At 31.9% G+C, this 16970-nt stretch overlaps 1 protein-coding gene across 2 annotated transcripts; it reads right to left on the reverse strand.

The window, feature by feature from the left end:
- Positions 1 to 751: 751 nt before the first annotated feature.
- On the reverse strand, positions 752 to 11075 carry LOC114282439 (uncharacterized). 2 transcript variants are annotated; one of them, XM_028225118.2, is made up of 5 exons: positions 10835 to 11075; positions 8057 to 8259; positions 7582 to 7764; positions 2295 to 2844; positions 752 to 2057 (listed from the first exon to the last, which is right to left on the reverse strand). In XM_028225118.2, exons 2-5 carry the CDS (start codon positions 8165 to 8167, stop codon positions 997 to 999), a joined length of 1905 nt encoding a protein of 634 aa, XP_028080919.2. In that variant the 5' UTR covers positions 8168 to 8259; positions 10835 to 11075; the 3' UTR covers positions 752 to 996. The 2 variants fall into 2 exon arrangements, with proteins under 2 accessions (XP_028080919.2, XP_082758471.1); XM_082902345.1 differs by having other exon boundaries at positions 8057 to 8267; positions 10835 to 11011.
- Between the last annotated feature and the right edge of the window lie 5895 nt (positions 11076 to 16970).

The following is a 16970-nucleotide window of genomic DNA, read 5'->3' on the forward strand; positions in this document are numbered from 1 at the left end:
TAAGGATTCAGTGTAACCTACCTAGAGAGAGAGAGAGAGAGAAGATCTTGGGCATTCACGTTGAAAATGATGATCAGTGGGTCTTAGTTAAACAATTCTACTTAAGATCTAAATCTTGGATTCAATACAAAATTTCAGAAGCATCCTATGACATGAAAGTCATAAAAAGAGTACCTTTCAAGGGACTGACTTCTCTTCGAACTGGAGATGTGTTATCTGGCTCATTGGATTCATTTTTGGATCCCGTTCTAATAATCCAAACTGTTTACATTTTAACATTTGTCAAGTACATCATCTATGCAAAAAATCAAATCAATTGGATAACGACAACCACATGTTCAAATCAGTTTTGGATGAAAAAAATGAATTGTGTGAAAATTAACTGTTCACAAAAAATCAATTCGAACACGCAATTTCCATTATCCAATCGACTTAATTTTTTACAGAGATAATGTACTCAATGAACCATAAAATGTGAACGGTTTAAATAATCGAAACGGGAGCCAAAATGAGTCCAACGGGCCAGACTGGACTGTTCAGTCTGATTTGAAGACGGTCCAGATCCAACTTTTAATTTGTTTGTTGCAAAGACAAACCCCACATTCGTAAAAGAAAAGAGAAAACCTTCTTTAGTGGACCATTCATTAAGTCTCAATTACTAGGAGCATATTCAATAGGATTAGCATTTAGAATATTTTAGGCATTTTGTCTAATCTATACAGCTCCAACAAAATAGATAATACTGTCAGCATTTGGAGTCATCCTCTCTCGACAAATTACATTTAAAAGCTAGGCTAACCATCTCTCTCTGATAAGTATCACAGTTTCTCTTTATATATATATATGTAAGTTTGTCCTCATTGAAGATGAAGAAATGGATCAACCTACAATTCAATGATAACTAGAAACCCAATTAGTTTAAATTTATTTTCAATATTGTATGCTAATCTACAATGAAATTCAAATATAATGCAACTGCTTACTCACAACAAATTGTCATGAATAATATCGTAGCCCAACGTAATTGAGTCTCGACCTCCTGCTTCTGACAGGTGCAAACCATTTCCCTCCGCCAGCCATCTTCGACCTCATTCTTTTGTATTCTCTTGACCTAATTACTGTTTCCATAATATTTATATCCTCGCAGATCTCATGTTCAGAAAGAGATGCCAGACCGGGCAGTACATCTCTCTGAAAATCTTTGAGTCTCCTCCCCCTTCTCAACTTACTTCGACAATCCTTGTTATCAAGTTCGTCAACTTCAAATGATTTTGACGACACACAATAGTCATCCACACTGCTTTCTGGTAACTTCAACACAATCGACTCATAAGAATCTAAAGAATATTGAGGCCGATCCCTCCCCTCGTTTTCAATCTCATTTGATCTTGATCCTTCTTTGGTACCACAATCTTGATTTCTCATTGAACTTCCAAAGGAAAAACAGATAAGCACTTCGGCTGCATTTTGAATCAGAACATCCTCTCCTGCTGATTCCTCTTTCTTGTTGCAGCATTGATGTTTCAGTTCACTGTTGTCAGAAGATCTCAAGTCCTGCTCGCCTGATTGAGTTTCTGCAACTTGGGATGACTGGGATTCAGAAAAATGATTCAAAGTCGAAATATTTGATCCTCCCAAATCAGTTCCAGATTGCATGGTCTTTGCACCACTTGAACTATCATCAACAATGCAATCAGACTCGCATGAGGTAGAAGATTTGTTGCTATTTCCATCTTCAACTGTATTTCCATTTCTACGTGGATGAGAAAACACCAACTCTTCTTCACAATCCTCATTTACTTCTGCAGTAGTTAAGTCTGTATAATTTCCCTTTGGAAATTTTAACAGCAAGTCTATATTTCCATTTCCAGAGTTCCTATGGTCACTGCCAAAGTCTTCACAAATTTCTGATAGCGGCCCCGACACAGGCTCAAGATCTATAGGGCAAGGTTCAATAGCTGACTCATCAACATGAATTTTGTTAAGATCCAAAGTTTCATAAGGAGCAGCCGATTTCCCTTTAGTGAACATGTCATTACATTTGATATCACCAAATCCTGCAGAAACGAACCGAATACAGAATAAATGAATCACAGTAACCAAGCATATCTTTTATGTGCATAAACATGGCAATAGCATTCTTGCAAATATGAACCAAAGGGATGGGGCATTTTGCCTTCCAATGAACGAATATAAATAAGACACATCATTCTCTATGAATTTTTTATATACAAATTCTCTATGTATAGCATTAGGCTTGTACATATGTTGGAAGCATGTAAGAAATGCCAAACCTTGATTGAAGGAGTTTTGTTCCTCATAGCTTTCATTGCCATCTATGAGAGAACAATTCACTGTAACCCCATGAGATAAATCTTTTTTCACACTATCTGTGGAGACTTGATTAGACTGGACAGAAATTCGAGAGTCATGCTTATCTCCAGTGATCAGAGCAGCATGACTAAAACTAGATACAGATTTGGCATCTTCATTTGATAACACATCGGTTGATTCCTCCAAGTCAATAACATGATGGGGTGAGGAATGAATAAGTTTTTCATACCAAGTTCTCTTGCGACCATCCTTAATCCTATTGCTCCCTCCAATGCTCAGGGTAAGGTTTAGCTCCTCAAGAGAAGATGCATTTTCGTTATGAAACCGATGACTTAATGCTATAGGTGTTTTCAAATTCCAACCATTTCCTTTATCTGAAAAGTCCTTATCCACACGATTAACATATTTATCAGCAGGAAAATGAAGATCAAAAGACCTCTGTTGAAGGCTACAGTAGTTACTATGGTTGTCTTCCAGAAAACCTCTGTTTTCAAATTGTGTTGAGCTTACCTGAAAGGCACGTTAATAACAGCTTCAGAAGCAGAACAAAGTTCTAAGTCCCTTTGAACACACAATTCACTTGATAAGCCCAACTATTGACCCCAAGGTTTTGAAAAACGGTTGCGGGGACCGTAACGGTTGCGGTAACGCGGTAGCGGTGTAAAGGCCATAGCGTAACGGTTGCGGTAACCAGAACCGTAATTTTTTTTATTTTTCACACAATTTGAAGAAAATTTACCTATACGCATATTTTTATTTTTTTTTTTTCAGAATCACATTTATTAGGGTTTAAAATAAATTTTGAACAATTTTTGTTAATTTTTAAGTATAATCCAATATATTTCATATTTTCAAATCACTATAAAAGGAGTTTTTTACATTTTACTTCAATAGTTAATGATTTTAAGAATAATTAATTTTAAATGTTTACAAATTATTTTTTACCAATATCTGAACTAACTAAATAAAAAATATTCACAATTATTAAATGAAATGAAATGATTACAAAATTAAATTTGTACCATAAATTTTTTTTTTTTAAAAATTCATATAAGATTTTTTCTTTCCGGTTGGATTACTTGAGTATTTGTTCTTTTTTGTAAGTTTTTTTTTTTTTTTTTTTTTGGAGAAAAAAGAAACTATTCAGAATATTATAAAAGGGTGTATCGGTATCTAACGGACTGTTACGGCCGTTACGATACCACTACAGTAAGGTTTTAAAAAGTTGCTGCAACTGTTACGTTAACGCCATTACGTAACGGTTGTGGTAATTACCGCCACCCATTATGGCCGCTATAGCGTTGTAACAGAAATTCACATGTGTAACGGCTGTTTCAGTATTATGTAACGGCCATTTCGGTATTACGTAACGGCTATAACAGTATCGTAACGGTCCATTAGACACCGTTACACCCTTTTACAATATTCTGAATAGCTTATTTTTTCCAAAAAAAAAACAAAAGCTTACAAAAAAAAAAAGGGACAAATACTCAAGTGAATGCAAGCCTAAAGAAAAAAATTTATATGAATTTTTTTTCTTTATAATTTTTTTTTTAAGTTATGTCACAATTTTTATTTTATAATCCTTCCATTTAACAATTGTGAACATAGTTCAAGTGTTGGTAAAAAATAATTTGTAGACATCTAAAATCAATTATTCTTAAAATCATTAACTATTGAAATAAAATGTAAAAAACTTATTTTATAATGATTTGAAAATATGAAATATATTATATCATACTTAAAAATTAACAAAAATTGATCAAAATTTATTTTAAACCTCAATAAATGATTCTGAAAAATAAATAAATAAATAAAATAAAAAATATACGTATCGGTAAATTTTCTTCAAATTGTGCGAAAAATAAAAAAAAAATCACGGTTTCGGTTATCGCAGCCATTACGCTACCGCTTTTACACCCCGCAACCGCTTTTTAAAACCTTGCGCTATAACCATTATATAACACCGAAACAGCCGTTACTCATGTGAATTTCCGTCATACCGCTATAGCGGCCGTAACGGGTGGCAATAACCACCACAGTGCCCTTTTGGGAACCCGATAAAAAGCCAACTTTTTGGCTTTTTACCAAGTTTTTCCAAAAAAGCTACAAAAAAGCAAAAAATTCTGCTTTTTACCAACTTCCCAAAACACCCCACGCGGCCGCTTTTTAAAACCTTGGTCGTACCCGTATCTCGTATCCGTGTTTTTTAGGTTAGTGGGCTAAGCACATCCGAATAGTTATGTACTGTTTGCATTGCTACAAAGATGTGCACGTTCGAATGCACATTGGTCCAGTTGAACAAGAACATTGTTCATTTTCATAAGTAGCTTTCGAAAGAGTACTCGTCATTCAAAAGTAGTGTTGGTTTGTTTAAATGAAAGACCTACTGTTTCGACAGACTAAGCACTTGGTTCATGCCAGTGTGCTTACCGTTTAGATACATCTCCTTTTTGACGCATGAATTTGTTACTTGTCTAGAATAGAATTGTGAGATTTTGTTTCGTTATTCACTTCTATATCTATATATAGGAGTTTTAACGATCATGTTAGGTGCTGCTTATAGAATTCTTCAAAGAACTTTATAGTGCACAATTTTCTTCTATATTTTTTTGAGAATGGCTAGATCTACATATAGACTTTGTGATTGCATGTTCATTTATCAAGCTTGGAAGCTTGAAGGATCACATTTGTATAGGAGTACAAGTGAGAGATAGGACAAGCATGAATAACAGATTGAACTACAAAATTGCTTGATGTCACATTTGAACTGCAAAATTGGTCACATTTGTATGCTTGTCCTATCTCTCACTTGTACTCCCATACAAATGTGACCCTTCAAGCTTCCGCACTTGATAAATGAACATCTAACCACGAAGTCTATATGTAGACCTAGCAACTCTCAAAAAAATATAGAAGAAAACTGTGGACTATAAAGTTCTCTGAAGAATTCTATAAGCAGCACGTAACAAGATTGTTAAAGCTCCTATATATAAATATAGAAATGAATAACGAAACAAAATCTCACAATTCTATTTTAGACAAGTAACAAATTCATGCGTCAAAAAGGAGATGCATCTAAACGGTAAGTGCACTAGCGTGAACCAAGTGATTAGTCTATCCAAATAGTAGGTCTTGCATTTGAACAAACCAATACTTTTTTTCAATGGCGAATACTCTTTCAAAAGCTACTTATGAAAATGAACAATGTAACCAAGGTTTTAAGAAGTTGCCGCAACCGTTACGTAACACCGTTACGTAATGGTTGTGGTGGTTACCGCCACCCATTACAGCCGCTATAGCAGTGTGACGGAAATTCACGTGTAACGACCATTTCGGTGTTACGTAACAGCTATAGCGCAAGGTTTTGAAAAGCTGTTGCAGTCGCCATAACGGTTGCGGTAACGCGGTAACGGTTGCGGGGTGTAAAAGCCGTAACGTAACGGTTGGATAACCGAAACCGTAATTTTTTTTATTTTTTTTACAATTTGAAGAAAACTTACTGATATGCATATTTATTTTTTATTTTTTCAGAATCATTTATTGGAGTTTAAAATAAATTTTGATCAGTTTTTAAGTATGATCTAATATATTTCATATTTTCAAATCACTATAAAATGAGTTTTTTACATTTTATTTCAATAGTTAATGATTTTAAGAATAATTGATTTTAGATATCTACAAATTTTTTTTTACTAACACCTGAACTATATTCACAATTATTAAATGAAATGATTATAAAATAAAAATTGTGCCATAAATTTAAAAAAAAAATTCAAATAAGATTTTTTTCTTTGGATTGGCATCACTCAAATATTTGTTCTTTTTTTTTTGTAAACTTCCCTTTTTTTTTTGGAAAAAGTGAGCTATTCAAAATATTGTAAAAAGGTGTAACGATGTCTAACGGACAATTACGGCCATTACAGTACTGTTACGGCCATTATGTAACACCGAAATGGCCGTTACACATGTGAATTTCTGTCACACCGCTGTAGCGGGCCGTAATGGGTGGCGCTGTTACGTAACAGGTGGTGGTAACCACCTCAGCTGTTACGTAACGGCGTTATGTAACGGCTGCGGCTACTTTTTAAAACCTTGTTGTAGCGGTACCAAAACGGTCCGTTAGATACCGTTACACCCTTTTACAATGAATAGCTTCCTTTTCCAAAAAAAAAAAGAAGAAAAGTTTGCAAAAAAAAATAAATACTCAAGTGATCCAAATCCAAAGAAAAAAATTTATATTAATTTTTTTTCTTCATAATTTTTTTAAAAAAATTTATGGCACTATTTTTATTTTATAATCCTTTCATTTAATAATTGTGAATATTTTTTTATTCAATAACTTCAGTTATTGGTAAAAAATAATTTGTAAACATTTAAAATCAATTATTCTTAAAATCATTAACTATTAAAGTAAAATGCAAAAAACTCATTTTATAGTGATTTAAAAATATGAAATATATTAGATCATACTTAAAAATTAACAAAAATTGTTTCAAATTTATTTTAAACCATAATAAGTGTGATTCTAAAAGAAAAAAAATATACGCATCGGTAAGTTTTCTTCAAATTGTGTAAAAAATAAAAAATAAAAAATCTCAGTTCCAGTTACCGCAACCATTACGCTACGGCCTTTACACCCCGCAACTGCTACCACATCACCGCAACTGTTACGGTGACCGCAACTGCTTTTCCAAACCTTGAATGTAACCCTTATCTCTCAGTCAAACCAGGAAAAAGTAAAATCTCCAAAAGGCAGGATGCATGCTCTGGAAGAACCACACCTAATTATTATAATAAAAAGAAAAAGGGTAAATTACACTGACCACCCAAGTTTTAGAAAGAAAAATACAATAAACTCCACAAGTTCGGAAATATTACACTGATATCCCTTTTAGTAAGACCAAAGCGATCAAAACTAATGTAGATGGTTTGTAGACACGGAGATAAAGGGGAAGATACGCATTTCAGTGTAAAAAAGATGAAAATATTTTTTTTTATTCATACAAATTATTGATGAAAATGAGGGCCAAGTGTCATATCAATTTAAACCTTCAACGGATACAATGTAATTATGTCAAATTTGGGAGGCTTGATGTATATTCCCTAAACCTCAAGAAATGTTAGTGTAATTTACCTAAAAAAATAAAAAATCCCCCCCCCCCCCAAAAATTAAAAATAAATAAATAAATAAAATAAAATATCTTGCTTTTAAACTTTTTTTGAAAGAAGCTTGTGCTCACATACCATGGGACTCCTGCAAAAGTTTTTCTCTTTCGCCAGAGGAGAATATTGTATCGGATTCACAAAGGGTCCCAAGGTTGATTGTGTGCTTGCTTTCCACAAATTGTATCCATCATCAGGCTCTTTCCAGCCAAAATCCTCCATCAAGGATTTTTGTATCCTATACAGGTGGTGGAGTTCATGGACCTGAACGAAAAATCAGTTGCAACAAAATGAATGTGTAAACAGTGGAAGAGTAGTGCTTTATTCATGTATAGCCTAGTGTTTAATCATTCAGCAGAAACCATGTTTTGACCTAGAAGGCTCAACACAGACACCAGAGGGCCCAACAGCTGAAGGGTTTGGCCCAACTCAACGGTGGATCATTTAGGATATGAAATCAATAAGAAAAGCTTTTGCCAACTAAAGACACAGAAATTTGGCTCTCTAAAGTTGAATGATATCTAACTGCAATTCTGTGTGGGAGACGTCCACAGACCTGCTTTCTGAACATAACCTCCTGGCTGACCATTGTCTGCTTTAAAATGTCTTTGACAGAATCGGTACATCCTTGCATTGAATTCAGATTGAAATCTCCTACCATCAACATTTTGTCCTCACAAAAGTTGAAATTTTCATCACCGCCAAAATTTACTTAAGAGTAATTGAGTCTTGTGAGGACCTTTCACAATGGCACAATCCCTGCATCACTTACACACAAAATGCCAGTTATGACATAGAAAATGCCAATAATTTTAGGATTGCTTTAAAACTCTGTGAATGAACTTCATGTACGACAAGAAAGTTGGAATCAAATAATGGCACAAGGTTCAATCAACCTAAAACCACAAGAACTATGACAATCATGTGCTTTACTAGTTTGCAATTCAAATCAACAATTAGGGATTGGGTACTTCAAAACAGGGTTAAAAGATCAAATGGGGAAAACATACATGTATCTTAGTGAGTAACAAAGTGGCAAATTTGGAAGTTGACTTGTCACCACAAAGTACACTTTAAATATTTTTACTCAAATTTAAGTTTGATATGAGTAAGAATTAGTATTTGAGATGCCCTTACATATGAGTATGTATATAGTCCTGCTATGCCACACATTTATTTTACAATATTTTTTACCACCTACCCATAACAGGAGTGGACCCCACAACTCACATATGGTATGAGGCCCACTTCCCTTGTGAGTAGGCGGTAAAAATGTCGTAAAAGAGTGCGATTCTCCTCCAAGTGGGGAATATAGTACTATTGCATGTCTAGCTGCACTTAACTGAAATTCTACTCATAATGACGGTGACCCTGTCTTGTCTTAGTGACTTCATGGGCTCCTTGCCAGATGAACATCAAAATTTAAAGAGTAAATTATGTAAATGGTCCCTGTAATTTACTCGTTTTATCATTTTGGTCCATATTGTTTCAACTTGATCAATTTTGCCCCTTGAATTTTAAGGATTGTGTCATATTAGTCCAATAAATAACGGCGGTTAAGTTTGATAGACAAAAAATCAAATAATGTGTCAATTTGGTCCCTGTAATTTGTAGGATGTATCAATTTGGTCTCTGTAATTTATAGGAAAGTCAAAACAACAGGGACCAAATTGACACATATTGTAAACTACAGAGGCCAAATTGACACACCATTTGATTTTCCGTCCATCAAAATTAACCACCGTTATTTATTGGATTAATATGACACAATCCGTAAAATTTAGGGGCAAAATTTATCAAATTGAAACAATAGGAACCAAAATGATAAAACGGGTAAACTACAGGGACTACCGCTTTAATTTGCCCAAAATTTAAAAGTTCATATATGGTAAGTAGTGGCATTTCTCTACTAAACAGAAATCAAACCATTGAAACGTGCATTTCTGATGTGGTAAAATTTTTGATGAATTGGTGACTCGTGAAGGAAAAGGTGAATAATGAACATGTTTCCTGAAGGATAGGTCTTACAAAAAATAAAAATAAAAAGATCTATGCTGGGCAATTTGCTTGTAGATTTGGATACCTGTCTCGACAAAGATGGGAAATAAAAGCCACGAGATGTGTTTTATTGCCAAGATGAATCTCTCAATTCATAGGAGATAATGTTCAAGCAACAGTTGGCAATGTGGGACTTAAATTCTCGAAGATGGAAGAGCAATTCATGATCTTTCTTAGGATGATTATGGTGTAGGGCAGGTATGAAAATACAGGGAGGAGAGGGTTGTTTGTGAGTAAGAATAGGGGAATTTGTGTAAATTAACTACTTTGCCCATAAATAATTCACGTGAGACTCATGTGCTGCATGATTTTCCAAAAAAAAAAAAAAATGCAACGAACATGACCGATTGGACCGAATAGCGACCAATTAAAAAAATTCAAGGCAAAAATTAACACAATTAGAACTAAAGACACCAAATTAACGCAAAGACCACTATTGTAATTTGACTTTAGAAATAATAGATGCATAGTAATTTCTTATCCATGACTTGGAAATGGATTTTTTTTTCCAGCTGGCCAAACAGGACCTTAAATATAGCAACAAAAGAATGTATAAAGACAATACCTAGCTGACTGACTCGGTCCATGTTATCTGTACCTCACTATCATGGCAGTGTCCAAGATTGTTTCTTGGGAAATTTTAATATATATTTCTTTAAAAAAAAAAATTTGTGTATTATATATATTTTTATTGGGTTTTTTTTTTTTTTTTTTTTTTAGTTACGATCAATTTTCAATTTTCTTTTTTCCTTAGCATATATTATTTTAGTTATTGCTCGTGAATTTATCTCTACCAAACAGGTGCGCATCATAGCGTTTCCCTTTTTCTTTCACCCGGGAAAAATAAAAAGAGAAAAATTAATAAATACCAATACTTAATTTTATCGTCTACCAACTGTTTGGCATGCGAGCAAACGAGAAAAACAAAGGACCAGAAAATTTCTATTTCTTATGTCAGGCAAGCCTCTGGGTATTTAATAAAACCTCAACTAAAACTATAAACTAATATTAAAAAAATTTACAAAAAAATCTAAAATTCATAATTTACTTTTGTATCTTGCTCACATTTTCCAAGCAAACAAAAGGGTAATCTTATATCTCAGGGTTCATTACCCAGATACTACACTTCTTACCCAGAATCGTTCAAAATCAGATGATAAACAAGATCCATAAATCTTGTTATAAACATACAATAGACATGGCAAATATATACTAACATATATATAAATAGAGAGAGAGAGAGAGAGAGAGAGAGAGAGAGAGAGAGAGAGAGTACCAGGAGTAAGTGAGAGAAGGAAGAGACACCCATGTAGAAAACTTGCAGCCACATCACGCTGGCACTCCAGAGGATCGAAGTAAATGCTTCCCAACCTCTGCCCTTAAAATCTATATATATATATATATATAGAGAGAGAGAGAGAGAGAGAGAGAGAGAACCCGAGGACGGAGGACTGAGAGGAAATTCTCTGTTGCTGCGACTAATGGGGCAGTATTAGGGGTGTGTTGAGCAGATGGGTGGGTGGGATTAGCACCGCGTCATTCTATTCCCCTGCTTGGTTTCAAGTTAGTGATTTCAAATAAATTATCAAAATTTTTATTAAGCCCTCGTTTGGAAACAGGCTAATTTAGTAACTTTTTGGCTATTTGGCTAAAAAGGTAAGTAAAAAAAATTTGTATGTTTGGGATGACTTTTTGACTAATTACGAAAAGATGTGCAAAAAGTATAGAGAAAAGAGAATCTTTGACTTTTTGGTATGAGTTGTTGGCTTTTTGGCTAATTTAGTAACTTTTTGACTAATTGGCTAAAAAAGTAAGTCTCCAAACGGGGCCTAAATCTCTCGTATCGGTGTGGGATCTGTACATATGTGATTTGTGTGAATCTCACACTCATGTGAGAGATTTGGTAAAAAATTTAATAATTTATTTGCAATCCATAATATTTTCCTTCGTGTAAAGCCTTGTTTCGCATACATTATACCTTCGTTTGGCGTGTTAAGTTTTTTGGTTTTTCTTGATTATTTTAATCACAAAAAGACAAAATAAATTTTTTTACTTAATAAAACAAAACATCATATCCAACCTATAATCATTTCATTTTTTTCTCTTACAAAAAAAACAAAAAAAAATACCCCAAACGAGATTTTTTAACTCAATAAGACAAAACATCACATTCAACTCATAATCATTTCATTTTTTTTCTTGCAAAAGTCAAAAACCCTATCCAAAACAAAAAAAATTTAACCTCAAACTAAAATAGTTAAAAAGTCAACCCATATTCCAAACGAACTCCATATAAGTGTTTGGAAAGTTATTATTTTAGTAAGTTATTTTAGTTTTTGATTATTTTAATAGATTAAAATTTTTGTATTTGGGAAGATAATTGGATTTTTTTTAGTTGGATGTGATGTTTGCGAGAGAAAAAATGAAATGATTATAGATTTGATGTAGCATTTTGTCTTATTATTTTAGTTTACTTTATCTTTTTATAAATTTACGGGTAAATTACCAAACGCATCCTCTAAGATTTACTTAAATTACAAATTATTCTTGTTGTTCTATAAATTGCATTATGCCCCCTAAGGTTTCTAATTTTATAACAAATAGGTCATGTTATTAATAAATCATCAAAGTTAATTAACAGTTTTTAATAATGTTAAAATTTTATTTCAATTAATAATTCAGATAATTTTATTATTGTATAACTAAACAATTAGAAATTTTACTTTTTTAATTAATTCTGTTAAATGAAAAATTCTGACAGGGAGGTATTTGTAATTTTCTAAACTACATGGAGCAATTCGTATTTTAAGCAAATTTCAAGAGTGTATTTATAATGGGTGATTCTACTTACACCACTACTTTACAACTTTACACCATTTATATGAGTCCTTTTTTTATGTGTGAAATTACCTTTAAAGACAAAACACTAAAATTAAATATATTTTGTTATCTCCTTATACCCATTGGTCTTCAATCCCTACTCCTCTTTTTCCTTTCTTAATTTTTCTTTTTTCTTACACATTTCTTTTCAAAATGTGAGAACCATAGTTTTTATATCATTAAAGAAAGTAATGGATGAAGAAATGGTGGTGAAGAATTATCAAAAAGGTGAAATGGTGAGTTTTTTTTATTTATTTGGTAGGTTTATGTTTTGTGTTTTTTTTGACTGGTGCTCGACTTTCGTTCAGTGGTTTGAAATTGAACAAAATAAAATAGTCCGGCATCGCATTGCCGAACAAAAAATATGAGTCTGGTAACCAACTACCGAATAAAAGATACATTTCCGATAACCCCAAACCGAATTTTTTTAATTTGTTCGATTTCTCATTACCATGTATTTTTTTTTCCCCCTAGAATGATTATATTTATACTCATTGCAACAACGCAAGTGCTGTAATGTTAGTGAACTCTAGTCATGAATTCATTATAAACGAGATTTGTTAAATTTTTTTTATGAATACCATTTTTTCTTATTTTTAATTTGTATTGAGTTTTATTAAAAATTTAACGTATAAATGTATTTATTATCTTTAGATTTTTGTAATCGTGAATCATTAATTAAATGGGCTTCTGACGTTGGGAAGAAGATTGGATTTGTCATTGTTATTAAAACATCAGATGCGGGAGGCAATGACAGAAAACCAAGACTTACACTTACTTGTAAAAGAAGTGGTTACTACAGAGACAACAGGAAATCAAGAGAGAACGATTGAGGTTGACAGGTTTCTAAAAAGCGTAGATGTCTATTTCTATTAAGGGAAAAAAATTACTTATAAATTACCAAGACGAATTGTAAACATATTTGGTTGATAGATGCAAACAATAATAGATTTTATGAATACTTTATGGATATTCGTACACTTGATATTTTTATGAATACTTTTTACATATGATTTTATGGATGCATGTTTGATTGATGATTTTTTTTTATGGATGCTTCAAGAAAAAAATAAATCTTTCAATGTACAACGACGGGGCCCTAGATAACTCGATTATAGTTTGGCAATATGATACTAGAGTAATCTCATTTGTATAACAATGTATCACTAAACATGTACTTCACAAATGACCCAAATTAATTTCTTGTTATCATCTAATTGGACGGCAACATTATGCCGGAAAAAAAAATATTATCCGGTAACATGACACTAGAGTAATTCAAATTACTTAGCGTTGTATTACCGAACATGCCCATCAGAAATTAAAAAATCATTGTTTGAAAAAAAGTGTCTCTGTAAATGTATAGCAACAAAATGTAAGAGATATCTATTTTTTCTGGTAGTATAACATCGAAATAATGTAAATTGTTTAGCACCGTGTTACCAAAATTAGTGGTGTAAAAAGATGAAATAGTTAATTTAGGATTAGTTTTGATAATATATTGGAGGTGTAATGAGAATTAAATTTTTTTTAGTGATATAATAAGATAGATGGTGTAAATAGATTAAATAGTGGTGTAAGTAGAATCACCCATTTATAATTTACCCAATTTTAACCAAAAAATAGTTTAAACCTAAGTTGTCAATACTCCCATTTTAACACATTTTTTTTATTTTATTTTATTTGAATCATATTATTTTTTATTTAAACACTATCACCCCTATTTTATGTTACAAATTTTTTTATAAAAAGTGAAAAAATACATTCAAATCATTTCAAATAACTATTAAAACATATCTAAGTATCTGTCTCTCTTATCTTTCCGTCTTTGGGATTCTCTCTCTCTCTCTCTCTCTCTCTCTCTCTCTCTCTCTAAAGTTTGCAGTTCTGGTTTGTGGGCTTAACTTTTAAAGACGACTAATCAGACACGCCGAGGGACAGTTGCCACAAACAAATGGCCCAAAAGGGAGGCCTGTTCCCAATTTACCTTTTTTTTCTTTTCTTTTCTTTTCTGTTTTTTTTTTAATTTTTTATTTTCACTCCAAATTTTAGTTGTTATAAAATTAGAGGAAATTATACATTTTACCTTCTACAGTATGACTCTTTTCCCATTTTGATTCTTTAATTCCTAGAAAACGATCTAACTAAAAAACAATATAAGTTCTTTTGATCACAACTTATCATATTATATATTAAAATATTATCTCATAATACTTGAACTTTAACTCTTGAAAAATGTTTCATACCACTAATTTAGCACCACTAATGCATCACTAATGATGTGGCATCATGTGGACCCCACCACTAATGTGATAGTTTGGCCTTTATTTTATTTTATTTTATTTTTTTTTACATTGCCACCTCATTAGTGATGTTTTTAGAGTTTCAAATTTAGTGCTCTAAATCACTACTCTTAACTCTTTTTCATTTACGTTTCCTTACATTCTCTTTATGTATATTTGTATCCCACTCAAATAATTGACCACCTCATCTCCTTCATTCTACTCTTGCAATTGATTACTTCTTTCTCTCAATCCACCATTCAATCTCCTCCATTACCTCAAACTTTGATTCATTGTTCTCTTTTGGAAAGTTGGTAAAAAGTCAACTTCTAATTTTTTACCAATTTTGAGTCACATCACATCTCACATAACTTATCCACAAAAAGACAAAATAAGTAAAAAAAAGTCAAAAAATCAACTTCTTACCGTTTCCCAAAACACCCCAATATTATCTCTAATACATAACAAATGTAATTTTTTATTTTTATCTATCTAATATAAAATTAGTTTTTGATACTAGTGTTTTCGGGTAGGAAAGATTTTATGGACCAAAGTAAGAAATTTAATTTTTGAAATTTCAAAATTACCACTTAATTGTTGCAAAAGTTGATAATTGAACAAAAATAAATAATTTAGGGACCAAAATGGGATTTTTTTTAACCTATATTTTAGAGAATAAAAGTATAATTTATCCTTTTTAGTTTTAATTTTTGGTGGTGTTATGGAACTGATAACAAACAAAAGAATTAAGGAGGATCAATCAAACTACACCAACAATGATTTTGGTGCACGGTGGCATACAAAAAATTTAATTAAAATATTTATAATATATTTAAGTAATATCAATTAAGATCTCATTTTTATTTCATTGTGTGAAAAGCGATATTATTTTAAAACCTGTGAGATATCCAAGAGGGGCCAAAGTGCACGGTTAATAAAATTTAGGTGAAAACAATTTTGCCAAAACAGGGTTTGAAGGAGTTAGTTGGGGTTTTGAATAGGTGGCTTCTTCCAAATAATTCGGCGTGCCATTGCTTTAACTGCAGGGTTATGGGCCAGTTAGTGTGGATTGGGGTCCTCTTGATTTTTATTTCTTGCTTTGGCCTATGCTTCATTTGTAAAAAAAATAAAACAATAATAAAATAAAAATTTATCCATTTATTGGAGATATGACATTAGGTCTAAAGATTGATTTGTTACAAAAATAAAGACATGATTAATGAAATTATTTAGTGAGAATCACAAATTATTGTTTTTAATAATTTTTTCTTTTATTTTTATCTCATTGCAGCTAGATCATAGCCAGACCACCATCAGTGCCGAAAAAGTTGTCGGAAAAGTTACTATGGTAATGATATAAACAGATAGGTAGATTAGATTTGCATATAGATAACACGTGAACAAATAAAAGATGTCACGTGGACAAATAGTTAGACATATAGATGATACTTTGACAAATAGATGACGTGGATAGATAGATGGATAGATTATGATGATATAATATTTTTCAAATTGTTTTGTCATTTTGATCCCGAAAGAATATACCTCGAGACAATAACTATAAAAATTTAAAAATTATACATATAACCCAAATATCCAAAGACAAAAAGGCTTGAAGGAAGGATATGCATCTCCCAATCACCAAAAGCTCGATCACCCACGCAATCTAATGTGGATGGAAGGAGTGAGTAACAATTATGTTTGGGAAGGTTATTATTATATATTACTGGAATATTTTATCCAAAACTTTACATCTTATTTGTTTTTCATGTGTGATAGCAAGTCACACCTATTACTATTATTATTATTATTTGTATTGCTACATACATACTCATAATTTGTGTTAGAATCTTCTCCACAAAAACAATGTGTGATTTAGATGTATTTTAACTATGAATTTCAACATAAAGAGTTGAATATGATTTAGACACATTTTATCTATAGATTTTAGCACGAGAGAGTTAAATATATGCACAAATTTTTATTATGTAACTTTATGCATTATTACCATAAATATATATATACAACTTTATACATTATTTTTTAAATCTGATAAATTTTAAAACATACATTTTCAATTTATTATGTAGACATAAAAATTGCTCATAAACATTATTTGATCTAACAAAACCAAAAAAAAAGTCTTAAACCGGTTCTATGTGAACCCATTAACACAGTCCGGGAAAAAAAAACAAAAAACAGTCCTAAACCGGGTCTATGGAACCCATTAACACAGTCCCAAAAAAAGGA

The sequence above is a fragment of the Camellia sinensis genome, chromosome 13, assembly GCF_055761805.1.
Source record: "Camellia sinensis isolate YWXY chromosome 13, ASM5576180v1, whole genome shotgun sequence".
In the NCBI taxonomy this organism is placed as follows: domain Eukaryota; kingdom Viridiplantae; phylum Streptophyta; class Magnoliopsida; order Ericales; family Theaceae; genus Camellia; species Camellia sinensis.

Bases quoted from the DNA above. Each gene is read 5' to 3' on its own strand.
- LOC114282439 (XM_028225118.2), bottom strand. From the start codon at position 8,167: ATGTTGATGGTAGGAGATTTCAATCTGAATTCAATGCAAGGATGTACC. The intron at 2,845-7,581 runs GTATGTGAGCAC...CGTGCCTTTCAG, and splicing joins ACTTTTGCAGGAGTCCCATG to GTAAGCTCAACACAATTTGA. The intron at 2,058-2,294 runs GTTTGGCATTTC...TCGTTTCTGCAG, and splicing joins ACAAAACTCCTTCAATCAAG to GATTTGGTGATATCAAATGT.